The sequence below is a fragment of the Mesoplodon densirostris genome, chromosome 9, assembly GCF_025265405.1.
Source record: "Mesoplodon densirostris isolate mMesDen1 chromosome 9, mMesDen1 primary haplotype, whole genome shotgun sequence".
Lineage (NCBI taxonomy): Eukaryota > Metazoa > Chordata > Mammalia > Artiodactyla > Ziphiidae > Mesoplodon > Mesoplodon densirostris.
This window is the reverse complement of record NC_082669.1, coordinates 98648467-98669491: the sequence shown is the minus strand read 5'-3', so window position 1 is coordinate 98669491 and position 21025 is coordinate 98648467. Positions and strand designations below refer to the sequence as shown.

The following is a 21025-nucleotide window of genomic DNA, read 5'->3' as shown; positions in this document are numbered from 1 at the left end:
CCTCAGAACTATTTGTATGGAGGGGATAGTCCTGTCAGATGTGAAGTCATGGGAACTTCTACTATTATTGTTTTATTCTAAACTTGAAGCATGTCTAAAATTGCTATTACCTTTGCAGCAGTTGTTTCCTGAAAGTACGTTAGGCTACTGTTGTCTACTCTTACTTCTTTGTCAATCCAATTACCTCGGCTTTCTTATCTTAAGGATTTGGGGTTCAGTGATGGTACCCTTTCTTTATTTTAGAGAGGTGCTATAGACTTAGCCTATTTAATTGGCTCTCTGCTTAGTTATTTCAAGAAATTTGGGGGGACTTCCCTGGTGGCACAGTGGTTAAGAATCTGCCTGCCAGTGCAGGGAACACGGGTTTGAGCCCTGGTCCGGGAAGATCCCACGTGCCGCACAGCAGCTAAGCCTGTGCGCCACAACTACTGAGCATGCGCTCTAGAGCCCGTGAGCCACAACTATGGAGCCCATGTGCCACAACTACTGAAGCCCATGTGCCTGGAGCCTGTGCTGTGCAACAAGAGAAGCCACCGCACCGCAGTGAAGAGTAGCCCCCGCTCGCTGCAACTAGAGAAAGCCCGCGTGTAGCAACAAAGACCCAAGGCAGCCATAAATTAATTAATTAATTAATTAATTAAAAAAAAATTTGGGACAAGAAGGAAAGTGGATTACCAGCTTAATCTAATCTTTCAGATTGCTTCTGTTTTTCAATGGCGGTCTGTTATTAGAGCAATTTTTCTCTTGACTCATACCGAAGAAATTTTTTTTTAAATTTATTTATTTTTGGCTGCGTTGGGTCTTCTTTGCTGCGCACGGGCTTTCTTTATTTGCAGCAAGCGGGGGCTACTCTTTCCTGCGGTGCACGGACTTCTCATTGCAGTGGCTTCTCTTGTTGCACAGTGCAGGCTCTAGGCATGCAGGCTTTAGTAGTTGTGGCTCACAGGCTCTAGAGTGTAGGCTCAGTAGTTGTGGTGCACAGGCTCAGTTGCTCCGCGGCATGTGGGATCTTCCCGGACCAGGGCTCGAACCCGTGTCCCCTGCATTGGCAGGCGGATTCTTAACCACTGAGCCACCAGGGAAGCCTGGTTTCCTGCATTAACTTATTTTCATTGGGGCTCGCTTGCCCATGTGTTTTAAACTCAAATACTAAAAGCATGGCATCCATTAGCAGTTTAATAATCTGAGAAAAGATAAAATACACAAGAAAAAACATAGCTGAATTATAAAAGATGAACAGTTTACTTCAAGCACTATAAACATGAGGCTAAATGGATTAGTTTTCAGTTTTATGCAATAAACTGAAATTATGGCATTAGGAATCAGCACATTTTAACATCTATCAAGAAAGACTCTTCTGATAGCAGGGTTTTTCAATCTCAGCAAAAATTACATTTTGGCCCAGATAATTCTTTGTTGTGGGAGCTGTTCTGTGCGTTGTAGGATGTTTAGCAGCATCCCTGGCCTCTTCCTACTAAATGCCAATATTACCTCTCCCCACCCCCACCAGTTGTAACAATCAAAAATGTCTCCAGACATTGCCAAATGTCTTAACACCCAGTTAAGAATCACTGTTTAAAAGAAAGAACCACTCACTCAAATAGCTCTTCTAATACTAGATGATAATAATGTATAACACCAGATTATATGTCTATTATATCCAACTCAATACTTTAAAATAGAATGTGTCTTGTCACAATTCCATGAAATGTTGAAAACATTGACTGATGATATCTGAGCTCAGCATGATTAAAAGTAGAATATAAAAGCTAGAAAAAAAGCTCTAACTAGAAATTAAAGACAGGAACTCTTGTAAACAACTATTGAAGAAGAAAGCAAACCCAAAACTCAGAATATCTGTAAAATTACAAAATCGACTTAAGAAATCTTAACTAAAACAGTACTCAATGGACAGTTCATTATATTCAATGTTTATATTACTATACAAGAAAAACCAACAATCAATGAAATAAATATTCAACCTAAGAAGTTAGAAGTCTATGGATGAGTTATAGAAAACAGACAAGAGATAAATAAAAGAAAATGAGATATGAATGAATTAAGAAACAGAAAGACAGCAGAAGTAGTCAATGAATTTTCTTTCCTTTGGGAAATTTGGTCTAAATGAAATCCAGGAAAAATAAAAAATAACTTGATAAACCATTAATTAATTACAAAACAAAACCATAGACATACAAAAGAAGAATTGGAAGAGGGAGGTGACCACATGTTTAGGAAAATTAAAGGAATTGGAAGAGTACAGGCGTGTATGAGAGCTCAGGGACTTTTGTTTACTGAAATATCCCAACTGCCGAGGATAGAGCCTACCATAGTGGCACACAGAAAAACTTGTTGACTAAATGAACAAATATACCTCCATATGTTAAATACATGACATTGATACATTGTAGAAGAAGATAAATTTGCAAAATTGATTTGAGATGAAATAGAAAATGTACAGGCTCTCTATTGACAGGCAATTCTCAGGTGTATTCCACCAATACTTTAAGAAATAAGTCATTTAAATTTAATTTGTTCTAGAGTGGAGAGTGTGAAAGAAAATCTCACTCCTTTTAACAATGAAAGGAGCACAATTTGGTAATAGAAACTAATTAAAGAGTACACACAAAACTACACAATAGTCTTATATACGAATGTCAATAAAAAATGCTCAATAGTACATATCAAATAGCAACACAGTTTAAAAACATATGTTCAGTCATTTCCACTAGCTGCTCCTCTCTGACCCACATGTGACCAACTTCAGCAGGACATAAAGTGAGGACTACCCAGCTCCAAATTGTCCTTTGGCAATTTTATCTCTTCCTGACAACCCCCAAGACAGGATTAAAGGGGCCCTCATGCTCCTAAGGATGCCACATAGTCCTTGTAGGAAGATTTACCAATGGCCAGATTTAAGGGGGGGACCTGCAAAGTCCATGTACTTTTGTCAAGACCACTGCTACTCCCTCCCACCATATTCTGCATCTCAGCTCTCAATCTAGCTAAAATACCAGTGCCCAGAGGAGATTAAAAGTGATTATCTATCCCTCCTCACCCCTTGCCCCCATCAAGAGAAGTGAGAACTTGGGGATTTGGTATCTGGAGGTAGAAACATGGTGGGTACAGTTCAGATTCCGGGAGGGCTCACATTCAAGGACCAGGGCTCCACAAGATATCATGATATAGTTACTAGTTTGGAATGGTCAGAAATTGAAGTCACCAGTGAAAGCTTGAAATTTTAAGGGAGTTCCAGAGAAATACCAAGCCTGGCAAATATAATTTACCTCAACCTTTTAAATTTCCATAACTGTGGTCATGAAGTGTGCAGCACGTCGCAGTGTTGAAGCCTGCAGACTTGGGATTGGTGCCTATGTGCCTCTTGTGGCCTCTTCCAATAACCTCTGTGTCATTATCTATGGAAAACAGTGCCTGAGGGAGGTCTTCCAAGGAGAACAGTCAGTGATGGGCAAACAAAAAACATTCTGCGGGCTGGGGCAGAAAGTCCTTGCTATTCTGGTCCATGTGTTTTTATGGATCAGTGGGTACACTGTTGGCCTCCTCTCCTTTTCCAGGCAGGTTATGTAACTATTGATGTACCTTACTCCATATTCCATTAGAGGCCTCTGATTAGGAAAGAGATTGATTTGGGTTAACAAACATCTTTAGGGTTGCAAAAGTCCCCAAGAAGGTAAAAAATATTGGTCATCAATACCTGAGCTCAGTAAAGCACTGACTAAGTAAGGCCATTTTTACTGCTGGTGTCAGCTTGAGAGACTGGAAATCTTGACTGAGAGATGGTACATTTGCTTGCTAGGGCTGCTTGAACAAAGTGCCACAAACTGGCCACTTACATAACAGAAATTTATTGTCTCACAGTTCTAGAGACCACAAGTCCAAGATAAAGGTGTTGGCAGGGTTGGTTCCTTCTGAGGGCTATGAGGGAGAATCTGGTCCATGCCTCTCACCTAGCTTCTGGTGGTTTGCTGGACATCTTTGTAAAAGCATCACCCTGATCTCTGCCTCTATCAGCACATGGTGCTCTCCCTGTGTGTTGCCTGTGTCCAAGTTTCCCCTTCTTATAAGGATACGAATCATACTGGATTAGCGTCTACCATACTCCAGTATGACTTCGTCTTACCTAATTGCATATGCAATGACCCTATGTCCAAATAAGGTCACGTTCTGAGGTACTACGGGCTAGTACTTCAACATATGAATTTGGGGAGCATACAATTTATCCCAAAATTGTTGGGAAGCTTGAGAGGAATGAGAGTGAAGGGAGAAGTGACATGCAGAAACTCATGCAGACCACCACTCTTCCCTGACCTTCTGTTTTCTGTCTCCAACTCTTTTTCCTCCATCTCTGTTAAGACTAAGAGAGAATTCCCCTCTTCCAATCTTTAGAAATACATGTATACATTTCCCCTGACAAATAGTGGGACTCTTTTCCAATGCCTGTCTTTAAAAAATGGTTTGATAGGTGTGGTCCTTCTTCCACACCAGCCCCCTGAAATATTTTGAAGAGTTTTGACAGTAGAGGTCAGGACTTGAGTTTCTGTTCTTTCATTATGGTACTCCCTTTTCCTCCTATCTTCCCTATCTTCCCAGTGCTAAATGTACAGTAGGAATTCAACCAAAGGTCTCTAATTTAAATGAATTCAGATGATTCCCCCCACCCCAAGCAACAAAATGGAGATTCATGTGGTAGAATAAATCATCATTTTTATTATTTCTTGTGAATGAGATATTTTCCAGAGAATAGCATTGTAAGTATTCATATTAGAATTATTGGAAACAATAAGTAGAGATCAGTTTTTTAAAATGGTAATTTCTCAGAAATGTGTGTTTTCAGATCATGGAAGATTATAAGCAATTGATCTTGGACAAACATAAGTTTGTTTTGATGTTTTGAAGTCTTGAAGCGCTCTCTTGCCCTGTGAGAGTGACTTAATATGAATGAATAAAATGTATTGCTCTGGCTGGATTGAAAATAGGTACATCTCTACTCTGGAATTCTAATAATCTTTTTATTCACTTAAAAAATTTACATATAGTAAAATTATCAGTGTTCTTTTGAACTTGCTACTTTCTCAAAATTCAGTTATCCCAATCACTTCCAAAGTCTTAAGTCTAATGATTCTATAAAACCTCTTCTTTCAATATGTTTCCTAAAGCTTCCTTTTTATACGCCTTCTTTTGAAATAATGGTCTGTGGACTATTTTACAATACAGGGTATGCAGGTTGTCTCAAGCCACTTTGCATAATGGTGGTCATATAATGAGTGGGGGCAAGAGTGGCAGGCAGTGTTAGCATGGATCACTAGCTTACTGAAGCTCAGGCCCTTTAAAGCATGCAAGAGAGAACAAGCAATTATCCATCTTTCAAGCTGGATAAAAGCTACATGAACACACATTGGATGGAAACAAACAACAACCAAATCAGTATGGCTTTGTTGACCGCTGTGGTGTTTAATTAGCTCTATAGTAAGACTTTTCTATACTTAGCCCTCTCTCTCTACTCAAGGTGAAGCAAATCACTTCCCTGTTAATAATGCATGTGTGGATCTTACCTTGGCTGTGTCTGTATTACAGTCAATGGTCCAAACCATCAAGACCACTGCCAGCACACTGGCATGGTCCAGCTCTCCATCCTTGCTGTTGCCCTGTTAACTGCTAAAGAACTCAGACTACCCATGGCAGCAGTATCCAAATTCATGTGTTATTTATCTTCATATGTTGCCTTTGAAGTCTTTTCTAAAGCCTAATATTTTTCTTTCTGAAACCCAGAAGACATTGATTTAATAAAATATTAGCTGATAATTTCCAAGTTATTTCAACAGATTTAAACCTATTTTTCCCCCCACATAGCTAAGTCAAAGTCACTTACACTACACAAAAGTTAAGTGTGTCTCCATCACCATTTCATCTGAGGATAGTAAACTCCTTTGACTTCCATAGCTGGAGGAACCACCCAGCCCAAAGTCCTGGCACATATAGGAGGGAAAATATCTGTTGCGGAGCTCTCTGAAGTCAGTATTCATCATGAAATGGGTATTCAGGATGGTCACACCACCTGCCAAAACAATTCCCCCAAAGGGAAAAAGTTCACTTCAAATGCTGCATGGCTGTATGTGTTACCAGCATCCTTTGCTAACTTCACCGACCATTCCCTCTTTCTCTTACTCATTCCATTTCTGTTTCGTGCCCATTCTCCTCCCGTTTCCCCTCAAGCCAGCACCTTTGACTGAAGCCCCAGACAGCACCCTGGGTGTAAGTGTGGGGTGGGGGGATTGGCGGGGGAAGGCTAGTTGTCTCCACATTAACATTTTCTTAGAACAAAAGCACAGGAGGTGAGCAATACCTGCCTACTTACACACTTTGTCCCAACGTCTTCCTCCTTCTGCTCTCTTGATATAAACTGCCTCCCATTTCAATAAACCACATAAGCATTTCTCTTCAAAACTCTATTATGAATCAGTGTCAGTCTCTTCTCAGAGTTTTTACTTGCCCCTATCACTAGGCCTCCTGAGAGTTGAAAGTTTGAGATTTAGAAAGTTGATGACCAGCAGAGTAAGTTTCCATTATGACGATGACGGTGATGATAATGATGAATCTATCTCTTAAATAAATATGGTGAAACAGTCTATAAAAGGACTGGAGTGTGTGTGTGCCTGTACTGAAGCACACCTAAGATTTAGTTCTCTGCAAGTACTATGAGCTTTAAATCAAAATATAAAACAAAACCAATGAAGGCTCTCAAAGATCAGCCGGATGAAAAGCAGAAGAACCTTGGCCCAGCATCCCTAAATGATACATTTTTTTGATCAATGGGGCCTAATCTTTGTTTCTCCTTGCTGATTTTTCTAGTTATTTCCTGATGCAATGAGTTATTTTCCCAGTGTTGCTAGAATTAGGTATTAAAAATGTCAAATGTCAGGCTTCTCTGGTGGTGCAGTGGTTAAGAATCCGCCTGCCAATGCAGGGGACATGGGTTGGAGCCCTGGTCTGGGAAGATCTCACATGCCATGGAGCAACTAAGCCCGTGTGCCACAACTACTGAGCCTGTGCTCTAGAGCCTGTGAGCCACAATTTCTGAGCCCACGTGCCACAACTACTGAAGCCCGTGCACCTACAGCCCACGCTCCGCAACAAGAGAAGCCACTGCAATGAGAAGCCCACGCACCGCAATGAAGAGTAGCCTCTTCTCACTGCAACTAGAGGAAGCCCGTGTGCAGCAACGAGAACCCAACACAGCCATAAATGAATGAATGAATGAATAAATAAATAAATAAATAAATAAATTGTCAAATGTCAAACCAAATAATGTCACCAACCAACTGTAAAAAAAAAAACAAAACAGCACGTTGGTGGATTGGCTATCTCTTACTATTTCTTTTTAATTTAATGATATTTATTCAATAGAAATAGTTTATCTTCAAGAGCTGTTAATTAACGTGTAAGTGTTAGTTCTGTGTTTGTGTTTAGTTTTATGTTCTTGAGGCTAGGAGGTGCTTCTTGATTTCAAATAGTTTTTCCCCCTGGAAAATTCACATTAGAAAGCTGTTTATTAATTCAGAAATTGATTCCGAAATTCAGTGTTAGCATAGTCTGCACTTTCTTTTTTTTTTTTTTCTTTTTTCTTGTTGTTTGTTTATTTATTTATTTATTGTCTTATTAGTCATTCATTTTTTTTTATATTATTTTTTTTAATTTTTTTTTATTTTACAAATTTAATCAGTTATACATATACATATGTTCCCATATCCCCTCCCTTTTGCATCTCCCTCCCACCCTCCCTATCCCACCCCTCCAGGCGGTCACAAAGAACCGAGCTGATCTCCCTGTGCTATGCGGCCGCTTCCCACTATCTATCTACCTTACGTTTGGTAGTGTATATATGTCCATGCCGCTCTTTCACTTTGTCACAGCTTACCCTTCCCCCTCCCCATATCCTCAAGTCCATGCTCTAGTAGGTCTGTGTCTTTATTCCTGTCTTACCTCTATGTTCTTGATGACATTTTTTTCTTAAATTCCATATATATGTGTCAGCATACAGTATTTGTCTTTCTCTTTCTGACTTACTTCACTCTGTATAACAGACTCTAGGTCCATCCACCTCATTACAAATAGCTCAATTTCATTTCTTTTTATGGCTGAGTAATATTCCATTGTATATATGTGCCACATCTTCTTTATCCATTCATCCGATGATGGACACTTAGGTTGTTTCCATCTCCAGGCTATTGTAAATAGGGCTGCTATGAACATTTTGGTACATGTCTCTTTTTGAATTATGGTTTTCTCAGGGTATATACCCAGTAGTGGGATTGCTGGGTCATATGGTAGTTCTATTTGTAGTTTTTTAAGGAACCTCCATACCGTTCTCCATAGTGGCTGTACCAATTCACATTCCCACCAGCAGTGCAAGAGTGTTCCCTTTTTTCCACACCCTCTCCAGCATTTATTGTTTCTAGATTTTTTGATGATGGCCATTCTGACTGGTGTGAGATGATATCTCATTGTAGTTTTGATTTGCATTTCTCTAATGAGTAAAGATGTTGAGCATCCTTTCATGTGTTTGTTGGCTGTCTGTATATCTTCTGTGGAGAAATGTCTATTTAGGTCTTCTGCCCATTTTTGGATTGGGTTGTTTGTTTTTTTGCTATTGAGCTGCATGAGCTGCTTATAAATTTTGGAGATTAATCCTTTGTCAGTTGCTTCATTTGCAAATATTTTCTCCCATTCTGAGGGTTGTCTTTTGGTCTTGTTTATGGTTTCCTTTGCTGTGCAAAAGCTTTGAAGTTTCATTAGGTCCCATGTGTTTATTTTTGTCTTTATTCCCATTTCTCTAGGAGGTGGGTCAAAAAGGATCTTGCTGTGATTTATGTCATAGAGTGTTCTGCCTATGTTTTCCTCTAGGAGTTTGATAGCGTCTGGCCTTACATTTAGGTCTTTAATCCATTTTGAGCTAATTTTTGTGTATGGTGTTAGGGAGTGATCTAATCTCATACTTTTACATGTCCCTGTCCAGTTTTCCCAGCACCACTTATTGAAGAGACTGTCCTTTCTCCACTGTACATTCCTGCCTCCTTTATCAAAGATAAGGTGACCATATGTCCGTGGGTTTATCTCTGGGCTTTCTATCCTGTTCCATTAATCTATCTTTCTGTTTTTGTGCCAGTACCACACTGTCTTGATTACTGTAGCTTTGTAGTATAGTCTGAAGTCAGGGAGCCTGATTCCTCCAGCTCCATTTTTCGTTCTCAAGATTGCTTTGGCTATTCGGGGTCTTTTGTGTTTCCATACAAATTGTGAAAATTTTTTTTCTAGTTCTGTGAAAAATGCCATTGGTAGTTTGATAGGTATTGCATTGAATCTGTAGATTGCTTTGGGTAGTAGAGTCATTTTCACAATGTTGATTCTTCCAATCCAAGAACATGGTACATCTCTCCATCTATTTGTATCATCTTTAATTTCTTTCATCAGTGTCTTATAATTTTCTGCATACAGGTCTTTTGTCTCCTTAGGTAGGTTTATTCCTAGATATTTTATTCTTTTTGTTGCAATGGTAAATGGGAGTGTTTCCTTGATTTCACTTTCAGATTTTTCATCATTAGTATATAGGAATGCCAGAGATTTCTGTGCATTAATTTTGTATCCTGCAACTTTACCAAATTCATTGATTAGCTCTAGTAGTTTTCTGGTAGCATCTTTAGGATTCTCTATGTATAGTATCATGTCATCTGCAAACAGTGACAGCTTTACTTCTTCTTTTCCCATTTGGATTCCTTTTATTTCCTTTTCTTCTCTGATTGCTGTGGCTAAAACTTCCAAAACTATGTTGAATAAGAGTGGTGAGAGTGGGCAACCTTGTCTTGTTCCTGATCTTAGTGGAAATGGTTTCAGTTTTTCACCATTGAGGACGATGCTGGCTGTGGGTTTGTCATATATGGCCTTTATTATGTTGAGGAAACTTCCCTCTATGCCTACTTTCTGCAGGGTTTTTATCATAAATGGGTGTTGAATTTTGTCAAAAGCTTTCTCTGCATCTATTGAGATGATCATATGGTTTTTCTCCTTCAGTTTGTTAATATGGTGTATCACATTGATTGATTTGCGTATATTGAAGAATCCTTGCATTCCTGGAATAAACCCCACTTGATCATGGTGTATGATCCTTTTAATGTGCTGTTGAGTTCTGTTTGCTAGTATTTTGTTGAGGATTTTTGCATCTATGTTCATCAGTGATATTGGCCTGTAGTTTTCTTTCTTTGTGACATCCTTGTCTGGTTTTGGTATCAAGGTGATGGTGGCCTCGTAGAATGAGTTTGGGAGTGTTCCTCCCTGTGCTATATTTTGGAAGAGTTTGAGAAGGATAGGTGTTAGCTCTTCTCTAAATGCTTGATAGAATTCGCCTGTGAAGCCATCTGGTCCTGGGCTTTTGTTTGTTGGAAGATTTTTAATCACAGTTTCAATTTCAGTGCTTGTGATTGGTCTGTTCATATTTTCTATTTCTTCCTGATTCAGTCTTGGCAGGTTGTGCATTTCTAAGAATTTGTCCATTTCTTCCAGGTTGTCCCTTTTATTGGCATAGAGTTGCTTATAGTAATCTCTCATGATCTTTTGTATTTCTGCAGTGTCAGTTGTTATTTCTCCTTTTTCATTTCTAATTCTATTGATTTGAGTCTTCTCCCTTTTTTTCTTGATGAGTCTGGCTAATGGTTTATCAATTTTGTTTATCTTCTCAAAGAACCAGCTTTTAGTTTTATTGATCTTTGCTATCGTTTCCTTCATTTCTTTTTCATTTATTTCTGATCTGATTTTTATGATTTCTTTCCTTCTGCTAACTTTGGGATGTTTTTGTTCTTCTTTCTCTAATTGCTTTAGGTGCAAGGTTAGGTTGTTTATTCGAGATATTTCCTGTTTCTTAAGGTGGGATTTTATTGCCATAAACTTCCCTCTTAGAACTGCTTTTGCTGCATCCCATAGGTTTTGGGTCGTCGTGTCTCCATTGTCATTTGTTTCTAGGTATTTTTTAATTTCCTCTTTGATTTCTTCAGTGATCACTTCGTTATTAAGTAGTGTATTGTTTAGCCTCCATGTGTTTGTATGTTTTACAGCTCTTTTCCTGTAATTGATATCTAGTCTCATAGCATTGTGGTCGGAAAAGATACTTGATACAATTTCAATTTTCTTAAATTTACCAAGGCTTGATTTGTGACCCAAGATATGATCTATCCTGGAGAATGTTCCATGAGCACTTGAGAAAAATGTGTATTCTGTTGTTTTTGGATGGAATGTCCTATAAATATCAATTAAGTCCATCTTGTTTAATGTATCATTTAAAGCTTGTGTTTCCTTATTTATTTTCATTTTGGATGATCTGTCCATTGGTGAAAGTGGGGTGTTAAAGTCCCCTACTATGATTGTGTTACTGTCGATTTCTCCTTTTATGGCTGTTAGTATTTGCCTTATGTATTGGGGTGCTCCTATGTTTGGTGCATAAATATTTACAATTGTTATATCTTCTTCTTGGATTGATCCCTTGATCATTATGTAGTGTCCTTCTTTGTCTCTTCTAGTAGTCTTTATTTTAAAGTCTATTTTGTCTGATATGAGAATTGCTACTCCAGCTTTCTTTTGGTTTCCATTTGCATGGAATATCTTTTTCCATCCCCTTACTTTCAGTCTGTATGTGTCTCTAGGTCTGAAGTGGGTCTCTTGTAGACAGCATATATATGGGTCTTGTTTTTGTATCCATTCAGCCAGTCTGTGTCTTTTGGTGGGAGCATTTAGTCCATTTACATTTAAGGTAATTATTGATATGTATGTTCCTATTCCCATTTTCTTAATTGTTTTGGGTTCGTTATTGTAGTTCTTTTCCTTCTGTTGTGTTTCTTGCCTAGAGAAGTTCCTTTAGCATTTGTTGTAAAGCTGGTTTGGTGGTGCTGAACTCTCTCAGCTTTTGCTTGTCTGTAAAGGTTTTAATTTCTCCATCAAATCTGAATGAGATCCTTGCTGGGTAGAGTAATCTTGGTTGCAGGTTTTTCTCCTTCATCACTTTAAGTATGTCCTGCCACTCCCTTCTAGCTTGTAGAGTTTCTGCTGAGAGATCAGCTGTTATCCTGATGGGGATTCCCTTGTGTGTTATTTGTTGTTTTTGCCTTGCTGCTTTTAATATGATTTCTTTGTGTTTAATTTTTGACAGTTTGATTAATATGTGTCTTGGTGTATTTCTCCTTGGATTTTTTCTGTATGGGACTCTCTGTGCCTCCTGGACTTGATTAACTATTTCCTTTCCCATATTAGGGAAGTTTTCAACTATAATCTCTTCAAATATTTTCTCAGTCCCTTTCTTTTTCTCTTCTTCTTCTGGAACCCCTATAATTCGAATGTTGGTGCGTTTAATGTTGTCCCAGAGGTCTCTGAGACTGTCCTCTGTTCTTTTCATTCTTTTTTCTTTATTTTGCTGTGCAGCAGTTATTTCCACTATTTTATCTTCCACCTCACTTATCCGTTCTTCTGCCTCAGTTATTCTGCTATTGATCCCATCTAGAGTATTTTTTATTTCATTTATTGTGTTTTTAATCGATGCTTGATTCTTCTTTAGGTCTTCTAGGTCCTTGTTAACTGTTTCTTGCATTTTGTCTATTCTATTTCCAAGATTTTGGATCATCTTTACCATCATTATTCTGAATTCTTTTTCAGATAGACTGCCTATTACCTCTTCATTTGTTAGGTCTGGTGGGTTTTTATCTTGCTCCTTCTCCTGCTGTGTGTTTTTCTGTTTTCTCATTTTGCTTATGTTACTGTGTTTGGGGTCTCCTTTTTGCAGGCTGCAGGTTCGTAGTTCCCGTTGTATTTGGTGTCTGTCCCCAGTGGCTAAGGTTGGTTTAGTGGGTTGTGTAGGCTTCTTGGTGGAGGGGACTACTGCCTGTGTTCTGGTGGATGAGGCTGGATCTTGTCTTTCTGGTGGGCAGGTCCACGTCTGGTGGTGTGTTTTGGGGTGTTTGTGGACTTTTTATGATTTGAGGCAGCCTCTCAGCTAATGGGTGGCGTTGTGTTCCTGTCTTGCTAGTTGTTTGGCATAGGGTGTCCAGCACTGTAGCTTGCTGGTCGTTGAGTGAAGCTGGGTGCTGGTGTTGAGATGGAGATCTCTGGAAGATTTTCGCCGTTTGATATTATGTGGAGCTGGGAGGTCTCTTGTGGACCAGTGTCCTGAAGTTCGCTCTCCCACCTCAGAGGCACAGCACTGACTCCTGGCTCCTCAATTTGGGATGATTTGTTGTCTATTCATGTATTCCACAGATGCAGGGTACATGAAGTTGATTGTGGAGCTTTAATCCGCTGCTTTTGAGGCTGCTGGGAGAGGTTTCCCTTTCTCTTCTTTGTTCTCACAGCTCCTGGGTCTCAGCTTTGGATTTGGCCCCGCCTCTGCGTGTAGGTCGCCGGAGGGCGTCTGTTCTTCGCTCAGACAGGACAGGGTTAAAGGAGCAGCCTCTTCGGGGACTCTGGCTCACTCAGGCCCGGCGGGAGGGAGGGGCACGGAGTGCGGGGCGAGCCTGCAGCGGCAGAGGTCGGCGTGACGTTGCACCAGCCCGAGGCGCGCCGTGCGTTCTCCCAGGGAAGCCGCCCCTGGATCCCGGGACCCCGGCAGTGGCAGGCTGCACAGGCTCCCGGAAGGGCGGTGTGGACAGTGACCTGCGCTCGCACACAGGCTTCTTGGCGGCGGCAGCAGCAGCCCCAGCGTCCCACGCCCGTCTCTGGGCTCCGCGCTTTCAGCCGCGACTCGCGCCCGTCTCTGGAGCTGCTTTACGCGGCGCTCTTAATCCCCTCTCCTCGCGCACCAGGAAACCAAGAGGGAAGAAAAAGTCTCCTGCCTCTTCGGCAGCTCCAGAGTTTTCCCGGACTCCCTCCCGGCTAGCTGTGGCACATTAGCCCCCTTCAGGCTGAGTTCTCGCCGCCGGCCCCAGTCCTCTCCCTGCGCTCTGACCGAAGCCCGAGCCTCAGCTCCAGCGCCGCCCGCCCCGGCGGGGGAGCAGACAAGCCTCTCGGGCTGGTGAGTGCCGCTCGGCACCGCTCCTCTGTGCGGGAATCTCTCTGCTTTGCCCTACCCAGGTATGTGGGGAGTTTCTTGCCTTTTGGGAGGTCTGGGGTCTTCTGCCAGCGTTCAGTAGGTGTTCTGTAGGAGTTGTTCCACGTGTAGCTGTATTTCTGGTGTATCTGTGGGGAGGAAGGTGATCTCCGCGTCTTACTCTTCCGCCATCTTACCCGGAAGTCCAGTCTGCACTTTCTGACTCATGAAAAATAGTGGGACCAATAAGATAAGCGCCCAAACTATACGAACCATCTTAATGAGCATTTTCTAAATGCTCACTTAAAGAGAAGATTGTGAAAAGAAGAATACTGTCCAGGTGATTTCAAGAACTGGAAATACTAATGAAGAATGAGTAAGAAGAAAAAATGTGGGTATGTATGTATACAAATATATACGTGTGTATATATACATGAACTATATACTTTTTTTTTATTTTTAAGGCTCTGTAATATTCAGAGAATAAAGGGTTACTTCAGTTGATAGTTAAATTTGGCAACACTTCGAAGGAATTTTGCTTGTGGGAAGTCAGACAATAGGTGAAGCCAGAAGCTCCAAATCTTATAGGCAAACATTTGTCTAAAACTCAACCTGGTGCTCTTTCTACTACACTCTAATGCCTCTCTCCCAGGAATTGTTCTTGTTGACAGCTTTGCTCTAATTTGTGCCCACTTTGATTTCTAAGGAAGAAATAAGTATGTTGCTTGCATATCTGTGCTGATGTTGTATTAACATAACGAAAACTGATTTAATTCTCCTCAATGTTTTTAGCCTTTGATGCCTTAACCTAACCAATGGGAATGTCATAAATGTCAGAAACATTCTTTTTTTTTTTTTTTTTGCGGTACGCGGGCCTCTCACTGTTGTGGCCTCTCCCGTTGTGGAGCACAGGCTCCAGACGCGCAGGCTCAGCGGCCATGGCTCACGGGCCCAGCCACTCCACGGCATGTGGGATCTTCCCGGACCAGGACACGAACCCCTGTCCCCTGCATCAGCAGGCGGACTCTCAACCACTGCGCCATCAGGGAAGCCCCAGAAATATTCTTTTAAACAAAAATGTAGGTTTTTGGGAAGTTCCTAATTCAGAATATGCTGCCCACCAGCCTTTACCCTTGTGCCTTCCATGGACATGGTCCTGGTTCATGAGAGCCTGTTGGTTGACGCTTGACAATCCAACATCACTGCGCAGAACCTGATTAATGATCCCCCAGAACTCACATGAGCATTTCCACGAAGCGGACATTTTTATTCAGGCCTTCAATGTCCTTCATTTCTTCTTCAGTGAGAGAAAAGTCAAAGATCTGAAATAACAGAAACAAAAAACAGACATTTATAATAGTAGAAGATGGGTCAAGCTTGGGATCAGGGAGTGAGGCCAGCAGTGGGAGCCCTTCAAAGATTTATGAACATCTCTGCAAATGTCTTAGAGGAGTTGGGCTAGTGCAGGGGGGCCGCCCCACCCATGTGGAGGTGGAATTCTTTCTGCCCTTTGTCTTTAAGACAATCCTGCTGGGGACATCTTGCAAGAAGTTTCAAATGTTCTGAAACAATACGCATTCAGAACATCTCCTAAAAATCTAAAAGTGAAGAATTCTTATTATTTTGGTATAAGATGCTGAACTTTTGATTCTGGACTATGGCCTTCGTGCACTTTTTTTTTTTTTAACAAAAATATTCCCTAGTCTCTAAATTTGCTTATGTGTTTTTTTTTAACCTTTAATTTGCTTTGGTTCATCATCTTAATCCTTTCTCTTGTCATTTTTAATGTCTCTTTATCTACCTTTTAATTCTAGTTACTTTTTCATTGTTTTGTTTTTTTCTTAGCTTGTACAGTTTGTACCTCGGTTTTATTATTGTCCTTTATGAATATTTTAATAGTTTATTTGAGCTTATTTATATTTTTAACAGTTGATTTGTTTATAATTTCTCTTATTATTTTATCTTTCTATCCCTTAACTTTTAATTTAGTAATTTACATGAATAAATTTTAATTGTAAAAGTAATACATGAATATATGCTTTTTGTAAAGAAATGAAACACTACAGAAATACATGGACCTTTATGGTGTAAAAGAAACAAAAGTGCCTCTTGATACCCACCACCCCAGTCCTATTCCCCTTCCCACAGATTTCTTCCAAACATTCAACACAGCAAGAGCAAAATGCAATAATTGTATCATATTTCTATTATTCTGCAACTTTATCTCATTCACATAATATGTCTTGGTGATCTTTTCTGTCAAAATACATAGACTGACTTTATTTATTTAACCACTATATCCATAGTATAGATGTAATACGATTTACTTAGTCATTCCCCCGAGGATTGTTTCCAAGTGGTCTTTGCAGAGCATTCTTTCCTTTGATTACTTATTATCCAAGAATTGGAGTTATGAGATTGTAGAAGGAAATTTGTTAAAACATAAAAACAGTCATGAATGAACCACTTATAAAAGAAATCCTTACAAGCTTCCTTTTTCTTTAATACCTTCCCGCACCTAGTAGGGCTATTTGTCACATGACCTCACCTCCTTCAGCACAAGAATAGGGATGTAGCCCAGGGGACCAATCAAAGTATCTTGTTCATTAGACACAGTGATTATTATGGGAGTAGCCAATGACCCATAAGAGGACAAGCAGGGATTGACAGAGACAGAAGCCTTTATCTGTGATCATCTTTACTAAATGTGGGTAACAGATTAACCAATATTAATCTGTGTGTGTCACCATCTGGAGAAAGGGGGTGGGAAGAACTCAATCCTTTTATAAATCATTAGAATACCTGTGTCCAGTCATGTCTGACCTACCCATGGACTTTCCAGTTATGAGAGCCAATAAATTATGTCTCTTTTTCTTTGGTAAGTTTGAATTCCATTCCTTCATGTGGTAGCAAAAAAGCTCTGAAGATAATTGTCTAATATCATGGATGTCTTCCCATGTCAGTACTTATATTTTCACTTTATTATTTAAAAATGGATATAGAAGCACACATACTGTGTGAATTCATTTATCTGAAATTCTAGGAAATGCAAACTAGCCTATAGGGATAGAAAGCAAATCAGTGCTTGCTTGGGATTGGGGACCGGGAGGGATAGCTTATAAAAGGGCATGAAGAGACTATTGGAGGTGCTGGATATGTTCATTATCTTGATTGTGGTGATGGTTTCATGGGTGTGTACATATGTCAAAACTTTTCCAATTTTATACTTTATGTTCAGCTCATTGCATTTCAATTACACCTCAGTAGAGTTCTGTTACAAAAGAAAAATAAATAAGAATGCCTATATACTGTTTCATTGTACAAATATATCATAATTTGTTTTACAATATCCTATTGAAAATTGTTTCCAGTTTTTTTTAGCTGATAAAGTGTGCTGTAATAAACATCTGTATATGTGTGCATGAATATGCAAATACATCTATGGGGAAAAGATTGTTGGGTCAATGGACATGTATGTTTGAATTTTGATGGATCTGGAAAAATGACATCCTTCTCCAAACCTTACATCAATTTATGTTTCTAATAGTATTATATGAAACTGCCAGTTTTCCCACACACTGTTAACATTCTGATTATTTTCCTATCTGAGGGGATAAATACTATCTCATTTTTATCTTTAATTATGAGTAAGACAAAAAACAACTTACTTTTGAAATTTTAATTATTAACTGATGGGTAACTGATTAACTGCATGGTACTTTTCTATGGCTGCATTTACCTAGCAGTTTATTCTTTGGAAGTAGCACAGTAAACTAATCACTCCATTGTCTAGTGGCCTCTTTTCTCACCTATAATTTATAATGCTGATTACAGATTACTTATAGAGGAAATAAAGGGGGTTGGCATTTATGAAGTCTAAATGATCCACTTCAATAATTTCCAAATTTGTCCCCAACTTTTTCCAGAGCCATTAAGAAGGTGGAAAGTTGACTGTTATGAATTTCAAATTTAATACCTTCTATTCCTGCTGTGCTGGTGGGGAAGGGAGTAGGTAGTGTCCAGAGTCAATAGGTAAGGAAACAGAAGAAATAAGGGAGCTAGATAGCCTACAAGCAGCAAAGAAATCCCTGAATTACTAGGAATTGTCTCAAATTCAGCTAAAATTAAATCCAGGTACGGGCGGAGGGGGTCGGGGAGCAGGTATAAAATAACATATGAAGGCATTGCAACTTTCTTATTAATCTGAACACAAAATTCTCTCTAAAAAAAAAAAAATACCCTACTTTTTACATTTCCAGAAGCAGTTCTCTTACTTGAAAGTTTTCTTTGATCCTTTCAGGGTTAAAGCTTTTAGGAATGACAACCACTCCTCGCTGGATGTTGAAACGCAAAACAACTTGAGCTGCTGTCTTATTGTATTTTTTCCCCAGTGAGTTTAGAAGTGCATCCTTTAACAAAGGTGGGGAAGACACATTCACCCTTTAAAAAAAAAAAATCAAAACATGCATCATATTTAGTCCGAGTAATGAGAACCAGTAGTTGACCAATCACCCTCGTCCTCTGACCCCCATTCACCTGGTAACCTATCCAGAACACTTCAGGTCACCTGTAACCAACTTCTCTGAGTGCAGAGTATTCAGAAGACTTGCTCTTAGTATGGGAAGATCAAGACAGGCAGATTCACAGAGCTGCCTCTTCCAGGCGGTAAATAATATTACTTTGATGGATCTTATAGAGAGAATGGGGTTGGAAGTAGGCATACAGGGGAAGGCAAGAAGACTGAAGTAGAAGAAACAAAGGCACAACTCTTGGAATCATCTTAGAGTAGAAAACTTTCTACTTAAGTCTGTGGAATGCATCACAGTAGAAGTGTTGCCACTGAATACAGAGATTTAAAAAATTAAAAAATTTCGGAATATGGCCATAGAGACTCTTTGTCAAATAATAAGGTACTGGTAGGCACTTCCACAGGTAGAGTCTAATCAATTATTACAACACCTCAGTGAGGAAGGTTTTGTTAGCTCTCATTTGCATATGTGGAGAAGGACTTGAAGAAATTACTTCCTTGAGATCACACAGCTCAATAGAGTCATTTCAGTCAAGCAATTTACATTAGCCTCATACTCTACACCAAGGAAATATACTTCCTGAGGAGACAGATAGCATTACTTACCAGGACGGATTCCTAGAGGTCCCCAAAGGGCTGTAGGCAATAATGACAATGTCATGTTGTTGGCAAAATTTCAAGAGTTTTGGCTGGGTGAAATATGGATGGCATTCAACCTACGTGGTTGCATTGGAGAGCAGAGCACAGAATTAAGGGCTTTTGGATGAAAATGCAATTTTATATAGTTTGTAAAAAGTTCTGCAACAAACTCGATTGAAAAGTATTCTGGATAGCAAGGCACATCGTAAATAGTTTTCCCGACGAGGAAGTTTACATTGTTTATATATCGGTGAGATGACTTAAAACAAGGTTAGTGAGGTCACCATCTGTGGGTTAATCCTAAAATAATCGGGGGACAGATTCAATTTTTACAGCTATCAGTTTAAAACTTTAAGTGAACAGGCTCCATTATTTATAGTAAATATTCTAGCAAATACAATTTTCCATAACAAACACACAGTCTCAAGGTTCACATTACAGTCTTGGTAAATAGAAGTGACATGTTGCAGAAGCCCTCTGACCCTCACTATCAAACATCTAAGAATATTTTCACAAGAGATAGAGTGTGTATAAAACTAAATTTACAGATGAATTTTGTCTTCTTGGTGGAGAGTTCTTTACACCACCAAGTGTAGGCCTAGTTTCATTTTCTGTATCGTATTGACAGGATTCCTGCACTAAAAATACACGTGTCAACAAAAGTTCTTCTCGAAGTTTCTTCTTAAACACTATGGTAGTTTTTGACCTACGTGTTTGCTTTCTTTTTAATTAAAATCAACCAAGTCTTAATTAAAATATTTTAAGTATATAATTATTATTTCCACTATCTAAAGTATTAAATACTTGACAAGTTACATTTCTAGAAGGCACAAGGAAATGCTATTGATGAAGTGGAAAGGTAAACTGGAGCTCTCAGAGGTGGGTCTTCTTTCCTTTTTCTAATTTGATAAACTTTTGCTTCCCCCTTGTCAGTTTCTCCCATTTCTTCTTTTTCCCCTGCCCCCTCATAATCTTGATCCCTCCTTTTCCCTAAGACACTTTTGTTTTCTCCCCCACTTGGGAACATTTCTTAATTCTAAAAAGTGACACACAGTGTCCATAGTACAGTAGTCCCTAGGTATTCACGTAGGATTGGTTCCAGAACACACCCCCCACCCCAGCAAACACCAGAATCCGCAGATGCTCAAGTCCATTCTACGAAATGGTGTAGTACAGTGGGCTCTCTATATTTGCGGGTTCTGCATCCATGGATATGGAGGGTGGACTGTATTTCTTTCCCTTACCCTCTCCCACTCCTAGCATCACTCTCCCCCTTTGGTCTCTTTCTTATTTTCCATCTTATTGGTACACTAATCTTTGCAAACAATTTTTTTTTTTTATCATGTCACGTCATTGCTTAAAGACTAAGTGTGAATTCCTTACTTCCATGCCTGCCTGCTTGCTCCAAACACATTTAATTTTCCCCACAGGGACTCCTTTCTAATCAGTTGGAGTGCTGTTATGGCCTCTGGCCTAAATATGTATATGCACATGTGTATATAGCATGTGTATTTACCTATATACATATATATGTGTGTGTATTTGTATGTGTGTGTGTATATATATATATATATAACAAAATGTATACATAATAAGGCTAATACAATTAAAAAATAAACAGGTATGTGAATATCCATTCTATGAACAAATTCAGGAGTTTACAGAAAGTTGCATTGGGCAACATACTAGAAACCCGTACTCAACAAAAATTTGAGTTAATGTAATATAAACTCAAATATATAATATAATATGTAATATAACAAAGATCTTTGCATAGATAG

General features: G+C 39.4%; 1 protein-coding gene across 2 annotated transcripts in view; it reads right to left on the bottom strand.

Moving 5' to 3' along the window:
- Positions 1 to 6033: 6033 nt before the first annotated feature.
- The window catches only part of AKR1D1 (aldo-keto reductase family 1 member D1), a 38764-nt gene continuing 23772 nt past the window's right edge, over positions 6034 to 21025 (bottom strand). For both annotated transcript variants that reach the window (XM_060107678.1, XM_060107679.1), the window contains 4 exons: positions 19212 to 19321; positions 18352 to 18517; positions 15317 to 15399; positions 6034 to 6076 (listed from right to left, as the gene is read on the bottom strand). In XM_060107678.1, the coding sequence (XP_059963661.1) occupies positions 6034 to 6076; positions 15317 to 15399; positions 18352 to 18517; positions 19212 to 19321 (402 nt within the window). The remainder of the gene's footprint in view (positions 6077 to 15316; positions 15400 to 18351; positions 18518 to 19211; positions 19322 to 21025) is intronic.